The 11,596-nt window shown below is 40.8% G+C and overlaps 1 protein-coding gene across 1 annotated transcript in view; it reads right to left on the reverse strand.

Annotated features, from left to right (window-relative positions):
• Positions 1-1,764: 1,764 nt before the first annotated feature.
• KCNMA1 (potassium calcium-activated channel subfamily M alpha 1) overlaps positions 1,765-11,596 on the reverse strand; it is a 1,099,869-nt gene continuing 1,090,037 nt past the window's right edge. Inside the window, 3 exon segments of the mRNA XM_045291187.1 lie at positions 1,765-2,146; positions 5,527-5,645; positions 8,932-9,126. Of these exon segments, the coding sequence (XP_045147122.1) occupies positions 1,897-2,146; positions 5,527-5,645; positions 8,932-9,126 (564 nt within the window). The 3' untranslated portion in view covers positions 1,765-1,896.

An 11,596-nucleotide genomic window follows, 5' to 3' on the forward strand; every position in this document is an offset into this window, starting at 1 on the left:
ATTTTAAAAATCTTTTACTCATAGGGCCCTTTAACATATATGTATACAATTACTCCCCGTCCCATTACTGGTTTGAACACTATTCTGCCCCTGTCTTTGGTGCAGGGGTGGGGTGGAGGTTCTGACTGAGCCTGGCCATTTTGTCAGTAAAAGTGCTTGTCAATTCACACAGCAAGCAAATCTCCAAGACTACCATGCTTGGGGGAGGAACAGGGGATCCAAAATCTAAACCCAAAACACTCACCATAAAAACACCATTGTAGAAGAGGTACCACTGTTGACATCTTTCTCCTCCAACTCACCCCTATTCTACTCAACCAAAAGCTTTAAAGCATTTCAGGCACCCTCGCAGGGAGAGCCCATCCATATGAATGCCAGAATTTGGTGAGAGCAGAGTTGACCAATTTTTAAGAACTGCTGTACTGCCTAATGCATGATCTGCATTCATGAAACACCTGACAACGCTACAGTGGAAAAAAGGACAATTCCCCCCAACTTTACTCTCATGCTAACTGTTTTCTGAAAAAGAAAAGAATATGCCAGAATGTATTTGGTTCACTGCCCCATTCTTCTTCTTATCCCCATCACTTTATAACTAACTACCAGTAGTAGTTCTCTATGGGTTTCATTCACCTGCCTTGGGGAGTTGGCCCTCTAGAAAACTGGTGATGAGAAAGTTCTTCCACTGGAGTTCTGCTTCCGGACAGCCAGACTCAGGCAGCAGAGCCAACAGACAATTGTGGTAGTCGGCTTTTGTCTTTGTGGAGTGAGGCTTGATCCTTACAACATGATCTGCTGCTGGGTTGATCTTCCTCTCTCATTTACCATTATCCCATCCCCTGCTCTTAACTGGCATTGGGGCCCTGGTGCATCAGACAAAGGGGAGTAAAAAGGTCCCCTGAGAATGCGTGCAAAAATACTTGCTCTTTCCTGAGCATTATTTATTCTGTACATAAGGTAGGTAATTCACCTTTTAAAAGATGTAGAAGTCCCAGGAGGGCAGTTTTTTTAATGAGTTATATCTGATATTTATGATACATATGGCTTTTCATCCCAAATGTCAAAAGGGAAAGGAAAAAATAGCTATTCATATGGCAGCATAAAGAGACAGAATAACAATTTAATATGCAACCAGAGCTATTTTCACTGAAATTAAATCACCAGGATTTGAGACCTACATGAATGGAATACTATTCTTTTCCTTACTAAGATTAGAAGTGTTCATCTGAACTCCCAAAGTCTGATAGCTTTGGGATGAAAGGCGTGGGTGAATAACTGAAAAATCTTAGATGTTCTCTTATAAAAGCAGGTGTTTGATAATAATCTATGCAAATAGTAAACGTCTCTAAAATGCTTTTCAATAGATCAGCCTAGAGAGCAGAAACAACTGATATGTTTGCTTTGTTTTTGGTTGCTTGCTTCAAATAAATGTGTGTTAATTTATTGTGTGCATAAAAACAACAACAACAAAAGAAAACACAAAAGAGATAAAAGCTGGAAGCATCCTGATAATCCTGACAAATCAGAATAAACTTTCCTTCCAGGTTAAATAAACACACTTTACATAACTGATACTGCTCCAAATGCTCTCTTCTTATCCTTGAACTTGTTCCTACAGTGAGCTCTTTATGTCGGAGTGGGCCCATGGGTGAGTTTTTGCCTAGAGTCAAATAATTTTTGGTCCGCCTGCTTATTTGCTGTTGTGCTCAAGGGTTTTATGGTGGTGAAATAAAAATGACAACCACATGCATACTATCATACATATGCAAAATATGTGTTTAAAAAAAGAGGGGAGAGAAAGCTACAGGGGAAACAGCGACAGTTACTATTGGGAACAGCACCCGGGGAAATGAGTGGCAGATACAGTTTCACACATGGTGGCAGTGGATACACAGATCAAAGCCGCTCTTCCTGCACGTACTTCTGTTTTTCCCGGGACTCCCTGGACTTGGGGCGGTTCGGCCGGTTGGCTGTGGACGGGATGGAGTGAATGGAGGAGCTCTTCTTGCTAGAGGACTGGGATGAGTGGGAGGAATGGGAGAGGCTGGCTCGAGACTGGCCGGCATTGTGGTCAAACTGCATTAAGCAGAAGATCAGGTCCGTGGGCACGAGCTCAAACTCGTACGGGGGGTTGGTGATGACATACCTGGGCGGAAAAAGAAAAGAAGTTAGTGTCGAGGAAACCGAGTCGGAGAATTCAACTCTCTCTGTGAACGAAAAGGAACTGCCGGAGACCTTCCGGAGGCAGAGAATTAAAGGCCTTCAAAATGATCTTCCAGGTTCATTCCAAATCGAACTAAATCATAACAGAAGAGCTCGGCCACGGGCTGGTAGATATGCCCAATTAGTGCCAACTTGGGCTTCTGGTGCTCCACGTGCGCCTTTCGATACCGCACCAAATCCACTTCTGGTCTCGAGTGGCTCAACGAAGGGGGTTCCGTGGATAGAACTGCAACTTTCAAGTGGGACATTGCTCAGAATCCCGGGCACATCTCTGGGATTTTGATTGCTCAATGCTTTGTTTGACCTTCTTCAGTCTTTGCCTTTTTGGAAACCAATTGTAGTGGGAGCCTAACTGAGTGGAAGAAGAAAAGACACGGCCTAGCTTCTTTCTCAGCCCTGCTTTCTTGCTCTCTTTCTGACCATCATCCCTCAGCAGCTAGGGCTGGGAAAGGAGCGCCGTGTGTCACTGGGCACCCTCAAGAGCAGAGGTCCCCAAAGTGTGGTCATGTTAGCATCACCTGTGAAACTCTTCATCATTTAAATGTTTAGGCCCCACCTGAAACCTAATGCATCCCAAACTGATTGTGGGGCCCAGCAATCTTCATTTTCACAAACTCGTCAGGGGACACTCATACATGCTAAACTGTGAGAACTTGCTCACCTACAGCAAACTTTATCTGACTACATATTGTAATACCTCGGGGAAAATTGTACAGAAACACACATGTAACCAGGATGTTTCAAAAATTTTGGAGAAAATGGAATTAAAAATAATGTGGATTTTTTCCCATGAATTTTTTAAAGCCCCTTATATGTAAAATATGTATTAATATATTTATCTGTGAGGTATAACTAAATGCCCCAGCCACCTAAAGTTTTATTGACACATAATTCACATATCATACAATTCAATAGTTCAAGCATATAAAAAAACAGCTGTACAATCATCACCACCATCAATTTTAGAACATTTTCTCTGTCTTGTACCGATTGTTATTAATTAGCTCTCCATTTTCTCACTTCACGTGCCATACCCCCCAAGAGACCATTAATCCAATTACTGTCTTTATAGACTTACCTATCTTAGATTTCATATGTAGAAAAATATACAAATGCAAAAACAAAATAAAACAGAGAAAAGCCTAAACCCCTAACATAGAAAATATTAAAAACTAAAACAAATTTAAAGTTGGTCAAAAGGGAGATGAAATGATAAGGTGTTAAATGTTAACGTAATTGCATTTGCAATATGGGAGAAGTATGGGGTTTCTATTCCAGTAAGGAGTTAGAGCAGAGGTTCTCAGCCTGTGGGTCATGACCCCTTGGGGGGCGGGTGTCAAATGACCCTTTCACAGGGATCACTGGATTCATCGAAGTAACAAAATGACAGTTGTGAAGTAGCAATGAAAATAATCTTATGGTTGGGGGGTCTGTTACCACAACATGAGGAACTGTAGTGAAGGGTCGCAGCATCGGGAAGGTTGAGAACCACTGAGTTAGAGTCCTGGAAACCCACAGGGGCAATTCTCCCCAGTCCTACTGGATTGCTGTGAGTAGGAATTCATGGCAGTTAGTTTGGTTTTTGGCATCTGCAATCATCCACAAGGAACTCTTATAGTAGTAAAGCTATTCACATTCCTGGTCTATCATCACAGGGATTCACTGGAGGATTAATTTAACTGCATTTCCCTTCACTTTTTTTTAAACTAAAACAACTCTAAAATGGGTCACAAGGCAGATCAAATGAGAAGGTATTACCTTTTAGCCTAACTTCATCTGCCATAATTAACTTCACATTGCTCTGTCTGATAGCAAGTCGATTCACATCCCTCCACTGTGGTCAGAGGGGATTGATTCACTGGGGGCATAATCCATGTGTGGGCTCTGAAAATGGATTTGGGGCTCACACTGTCACCCACAGCCTTCTACAAACCAGGTGTTCACAATTTCAGCTCATAGCATTCATTCCCTCTTCAGATTTGCTGTCATGCAGGAGGCAAGCAGCACTTAGAAACACTCATCAATAGCATTTTTTCCTGGGGTGTTTTATGCCAACTTATTGATTTTGATAATCTTAGGATATACTTTTAATGTTTATCTTCTATGAATTATTCTAATGCATATTAGAGAAATACAAAAAGGGCACTAAATAATTCTTTCCTGGCTAAATTGATAATATACAATTTCCCTAAAACTAAATATATAAAGGTTGTAAGTGAATCCATTAAAAACATATAAAGTAAAATATAATGATGTGAAAACTTCTAGTGAATTAGATATCCACAGAGGTTGTTCAGCAGCTGGATGGTTGCAGTTTGAGGAAGATGTTTGTATTTGGAATTTTGTTACTTAGTGATAGAAGGATTCTATAGAGAAGAAATTCTTCCCACAATATCTTTATATCAGCTATTAGTCATGGCAGAGAAGTAAAAGCAGAGAAGACTCCTACAATGTCCAAACTCAGTATTTATTGAATGCCACAGAGTAATTTGTATTTTGAGAGCATGTTTATAGCTCTCCTTTATACTGAGAGTCCAAATCTCATGCTGTCTAGTTGGTTCCAACTCATGGCAACCTCAGGTTTTACGAGAACTGTTTCATCAGGTTTTCTTGGCCATATTTTTCTTTTCTTTTTAGCAGCGAAAACTACATTTATTTTGGAGTTGGGGAAAAAATGCACAAAATATACTTAATAGATGTTTTACCTCCAGGAAGCCACTTTCATTCTCTAATCTTTTAAAAAATATTATTAATAAATCTTTTTATCGGGAGCTCTTATAGGTCTTATGATAATCCATACATCAATTGTATCAAGCACATTTGTACATAGGTTGCCATCATCCTTTTCACAACATTTTCTTTCCGCTTGAGCTCTTGGTATCAGCTCCTTTTTTCTCCCTCCCTCCCCCACACTTCCATCCTCCTGAACCCTTAATAAATTATATGTTATTATTATTCTTTTCATATCTTATACCACCTGCTGTATCCCTTCGCAGATCATCTGACCTTTCTTCTGCTATGCCACTGGGTGGATTTGAACAAACAGCCTTTAGGTTAGCACGCAAAAGAAAAAAACCCAAACCAAAAAAAACTAATTACTGCCATTGAGTAAATTCTTACTCATAGTGATGCTGTAGGACAGGGTAGAACTGCCCCTGATGGTTTCTGAGATTGTAAATCTTTACGAAAGTAGTAACTGAGTGCAAATTGTTTGTGCCACCCAGGGACTTTATACTAGGGACAAGAATGGGTAGTGATGTCTTTGCACTGGGGGTGGGAGAGCACATGTGCACACACACTCACCTCTTCGTACACTGACTAGGGGTGCTGAGGTGGGCATCTCTCAGCCGGTAAATCCCAAAACAAAGCATATTATAGGTTTTCAGAGCTTTGCAGAACAAATCACCATAACAACCACCATCCTGGAAGACCACAAAGGAACAGTGAATTATAATTTTTAAAATAATATTATTGACATATAATTCATATACACAAATCAATAGTTCAATCATATTAAGAAGAGTTGTGCAATCATGACGACAATCAATTTTAGATTTTTTTTCCTTTCTTATATTCATTGTGGTTAACTCCCCATTCCCCCCCCCCAACCTTTGAAATTATTTATTCCATTACTGTGATAAGATTTGCTTATCTTGGATTTCATGTACAGAAAAACACACAAAATAAAAACAAAACACCTTATCATTTGTTCTCCCTTTTGACTCATTTTAAATTTGTTCTAGTTTTTATATTTTCTGCTTTCTTTTCCATTGAGAATTCTCATTTTTATTTTCTTGAGTGCAAAGATGCAGTAGGGATGGGCCTTTATAAGGAAGCTTGTTTGGGAGTTCCTTAAATTGGAGAGTCTGGCTGGAACTGTGGCTTGAAAATTTAACACACTAAACAGCTTACACCCAATATTGGAAACATTAGAAATCAAATGACAATAAAGTTCTTCTCTGCCATATCTCTAGCTTTTCATCTGGAGCATCGAGAGTTCTGGAGAGACTGTATATCCCTCACTTCAAATGAAGGCGGCAAGCTTGAAGGTCAAAGGTGTATGTTCCACTGAGAAGAAGCCAGCTCTGCACAATGGTGACTGTGCTTAGCCTGACATCAGCTGTATCCTGACCGTGATGTCAAAACTACCCAAGTGATAATTAAAAACACTGCTAGGAGAAAAGACCCCGCCGGGGATAATGTTGACAGACTCTCCCAAGTAAGGACTGTGTGAAAAGCACAATTTACAGACCTCAGAGATAGCAAAGGTGGAAGAGAATGTGTTTCTACAGGAACTGGAATCTGTGGGCTGAATAACTGGGATTCACAGCTTTAATCACTTCACCACCTTCGGAGTGCCTGAGGCCCAATGAAGACCATGAAAGCAAATCCATCCACTTAGAAACACTGGCTTCATGTCACCAAGTGGCTTCACCTAGGCAGTATTAGAGTTAAGGGCATTGACAAATGACTTCCCTTGCAAAAAACATAACTATATTTGTTCTTTCTACAGTTGCACTTTGATAAAGGCACTATATTAGAGAACCCAAACAGCCAGAGATGACCATGATTTAAAGTCTTTATTCTTTCAAAATGCATTAATAAAAAATGATAGCTAAAAAGAGCTAGTAGTATAGAAGCTATTTTACAAGATAGCTGTTTGGCCTAGGTCCCTACCTAAACCTGAATTAAAACAAGGGGGAAGACATCAGGGTTTCAGAGGAAATGGTGAAGCTGACCCCGTCTTAGTTACCTTTATCATATATGGACTTCCTGGGTGATACTGTTGTTGGTGCAACAGGATTTTTTTGTTTCTAAGACTTATGGCCCCATGTCTTAAGCAAATTTACTGAGCTGGGAATAAGACTACCTATTTCTGCAACAAACAAACAAACAAAAATCACTGGAATCAGATTGGTGCATAGAACACAGAGGGGCATGCTGGGCCCCTCACAGGCATGAGTGAAGAAGGGTGAATGGAACCAGTTTAAAAAGATGTAAGATTTAGGTTTGACATTAGATACATTCAAGGACTCACATGAGACCTGGTTTGTTCGGTCAGAGATTTTGGAAGTACATGATTACCTATGGCTTAAAAAAAAAATCCAATACCTGAGTCATGTCTAAATTCAAACGAATTCTGAATCTTGGGGTTAGGGCTAGATATCAGCTGCTATTTAAAAAATTTTAAAGTCCACGGGTCCTATTAAGTCCAAAGGATTGAATACTCTTTGCTAGTTTCTGTTGAGAAGAACGCAACTCATGGCATCTGGGTGTGTGTCAGATAGAGCTGTGATCCATATGGTGGACATGGGCAGGAGATTAGTGACCTTTGCTCCCAAGGCACCTCTATGTGGACTCAAACCCTGAACCTTGTGGTTAGCAGATGAGTGCTTCTCTGGTTTGCATCACCTAGAATATCCTTGACTGCCCATGTTGTTGCTGGTAGGTGCCATCAGTTTGGTTCTGATTCCCAGTGACCCTGTACACAATAGTGAAACACTGCATTTCTGTGCCAGCCTCACAATTTCCTTATGTTTGAGCCCATTGTTACAGCCGGGGTATCAATCCATCTTGTCAGTGATCTTCCTCTTTTTCACTGTTCTTCCACTTTACCAAGCACGATGTCCTTCTCCAGGGACTGCTCCCCCAACAACATGTCCAAAGTATGTGAGATGAAGTCGCGCCATCTTTACCTTTGAGAAGCATTATAATTGTACTTCTTCCAAGACATTTTTGTTTGTTCGTTTGGCGGTCCATGGTATTTTCAGCAACATATTCAAAAGCATTAATTCTTCTTCAGTCTTCCTTATTCAATATCCAACTTTCACATGTATATGAGGTGACTGAAAATGCCATGGCTTGGGACCGGTCACCTTAGTCCTCAAAGTGCCAGCCCTGCTTTTCAATGGTTTAAAGAGCTCTTGTGCAGATTTACCCAATGCAATGTGTTTCTTTATTTCTTGATTACTACTTCCATGAGCATTGATTGTGAATCCAAGCAAGATGAAATTCTCAACATCTTCAACCTCGTCTCCATTTATCCATTTAGTACGATGTTAACTATTGGTTTGGTTTTCTTTACATGGAATTGTAATACATACTGAAGGCTACGATCCTTGATTTTAATCAACAGACACTTCAACTCTCCCTCACTTTCAGCAAGGGAGGTGTGTCCCTTCCTCCAATCCTGTTGTTGCAATCTTCTTCATAAAATCCAGCTTCCCTGATGATTTGCTCGGCATACAAACTGAATAAGGATGGTGAGAGGATACAACCCTGCTTTTAAACCATGCAGTGCCCTTAATAAAGCCAAAACCTATAGAAATAGTTCTCAAGTTTGGTTGTAACTTGGGATCATCTGCTGCACCCATCTCAAGGGAGAAGGTATCAGAGGAAAGCACCAAAGAGTGATGCAAGCACACAAGTTCTGAAAGTATTTCAGAAAGGGTCAGTTCTCCGTCTCTCTGAGCCATAGTCCCTTTAGATTGCCTACTGATAGGACTTATGTCAAAGAGTTACCATGAGGATTAAAATGAAAAGCTACACATAAAGCACAGGGCCTGAAACATAGTAAAGGAACCAGAGATAACACCTCTTATAGCATTAATTACTTCCCATGATTAAAAAGACAGATGCACAACTTGCTGATTTGGATCAAGCTCTTCCTAATCAGGGGGCTCAGGTGACCCTGAGTCATGAACTCACCCCTAAGTCAGCAAAGGGACCATCCAACAGGGCTAGCTGGGCCACGCGGCATCGGTCCCTGTTGGCCAGTGTCTGGGGGGTGCTGTAGCCCCCTCGAAGTGCATTTTCCTCAGCAATCAAAGCCTCCAGCTCTGGTGTGGCCCCTCCAGTCACCAGAGTCCGTATCAGGGTCAGAATATTATCATTGAAATATGTCTGAAAAGAGAAGGGGAGACAGGAGAAAAAAGTCTTTTAAGCAAATATCCTTAAAGACAACATGCGCCATCCCAATTACAGCATTTCTTGGTCTCTCTGGTTTAAAGTTCTGGCTTGTGTCTCTAAATAATTTATGTGGGAAGTGAAAAGACAGTAGGCTCCAATAATTCCATTCTATCCTGCTTGGCTCTACCATAAGCGCCTTTCTTTGCATTCTCCACACCGCCGCAGCCCAAGAATACTCTGCCCAGGTTAATAGCACACATACATATATGAGCAGAAATGGTGCAAGGGCTTTTTTAGAGTTCTGGTAGAGCAACCTCATGGACACACATATATGCATCCTGGTATTCCTAGAAGTAAATTTTAGCCTCATGTATGCCCAATCAATAGCCCAAGAAAGTTATTTTTTCATTAGAGTTGTATAATAAAAATACAAACCAGGGTCAAGAAGTCAAAGACTGAGTTTGAGAATACCTTGGTAATCAGAAAATAAATAACTGCAACTGTGCTGAAGAAGTCACTCAGAGTGGCACACAGCAGCCGCATGCCTTTGCTGCACTGTCCAGCTGGCTGACTAGTACACTGGGCCTTTTGACTGTCCCTTTGAGCAGGCCCTGCAGGGTAAGCGTGAGATCCTCCCTTGGATGAGTCAGGTCCAGGGTTGGCTGCTGGCCTTTTAGGACCACAGCAATGTACACTTTGCACACCTTGCCCTACCACCTGCCTTCACATGGGACCAGCAGCATGGGACTCTGGTTTCCATGGACATTGCTCATCCTCTGCTGCTCCAGCCCCTCAAATGTGGAACCCGATCAGGTTCAGACTATGGCAGCCCCGATTACAACTGTTTGCCTGGCATGACATACTAGTGCCCAAATCTGCTGTGGAGAACACCACCATTTTCAGGTTCAGCAACAAACTGCCCCAGAGAAAATGCACAGTTGCAGTTATTTAGATAGGTGCATCTTCTGAGCTGGGGCTAGCTGCACTGGCAAAAGCTGATTCTGAAGTGGAAAAAGGGATTTCTTCCTGTCTTGGATAAAGTAGTTTTCAGAGCAGGAAAGGAATTCTGCTAAGAGAGGGTGTTTTAGAAACTAGAAGTTAGGTTGGTGAGGGTCTGCTGCTGGCAACCAAACCTCTGAGTCAACAGGCACCACGAAGACTAGACATGAAAACCATTGGGCAGGAAAAAAAAAGTGAAATTGAAGCCAGTGGCATGAAAAAAAAAAAGACTGTATAGTATGCAAAAATGTGAACGTCACATGCTAATGGGTAAAATTATTGTAGGCAAAAATTCAGGAGACATTTATTAAAGTCTGAATGATTGGTGTTTACCATACTTAGTGTTAGGAAATATGTGAATATTGCTTCTCCTCCTTGATTCCTGTGTATCTCCTAAAGGACTTTGGCTACTTAGGATCAAATGCAATCTGTCTAGGAGACCATCCCACGCAGACTGTCTATGGTCTTTTGGCCCATGTGCTAGGGAGCTGCCTTCCCATGTCAGCACTTCTTTCTGTGTCGGGAGGAGATCCCAAGAGAAGCAGTGAGATTACACAGTGAGCAATGTATCACTTGCTTGAGAATCATGTATTAAATTAAAACCCAGGCATCTTTTAAGCATTAATTTATGATGAGGTGGATTTTCTGATTTGTATAGATTTTGTTTTTTGTGTTTTAAATAATCAACATTCTCAATAGTTGGGGCAAATGTAGCTTATTAAAGTTTCTCTCAACACATCTGGAAACATAACCTTCTCTTAGGAACAAAACTGTAAAATTTAAACAAATTAAAAGGATGTTGTTAAGGATTGGTTATGTTACTAAAAAGCACGTGTTGTTATTCTAGCCCCATACCTGTGAATGTGGTGACTCTATTAAGAAAGAAGTTATTTGGATATTTTCAGTAGGCTAAGGAGTTTTTAGTTGTGACAAACAAATGGCTAAGCTCTATACTACCAGCTGAAAGAATAATGGTTTGAATCCATTACCCAGCGACATCCTAAGAATCTGCTTCTAAAAGGTCTGTTTTGAATGTCCTATGGAGAGGTTCAATTCTGCACACATGGTGTCACCTTGGTTCAGAATTGACCCATTGCAAACACTATCACCAGTAGTTTAACATGAGGACAAATGAGAGGAAGAGGGACCCTAATCCTATATGATTATGTTCTCAGAATATAAACTGAGGCAGAGGAAGAATGCAAAGACTGAAGCCACAGAAGCTAAGAGAAACGTGTGGTCCAGTTTCTTTCCCATTGCTCCCAGAAAGGATCCACAGAAGCCGATATCCTGATTTAGACTTTCAGCTTCAAGAACTGTGAGACAATATATTTGTATTCTTTTTTCATTAATCGTTTTATTAGGGGCTCATACAACTCTTATCACAATCCATACATACATCAATTGTGTAAAGCACATTTGTACATGCATTGCCCTCATCATTCTCAAAACATTTCCTCTCCAC

Source organism: Echinops telfairi, unplaced genomic scaffold (assembly GCF_000313985.2).
Source record: "Echinops telfairi isolate 266 unplaced genomic scaffold, ASM31398v2 ScPeMD7_70;HRSCAF=299, whole genome shotgun sequence".
Taxonomy (NCBI): Eukaryota; Metazoa; Chordata; class Mammalia; order Afrosoricida; family Tenrecidae; genus Echinops; species Echinops telfairi.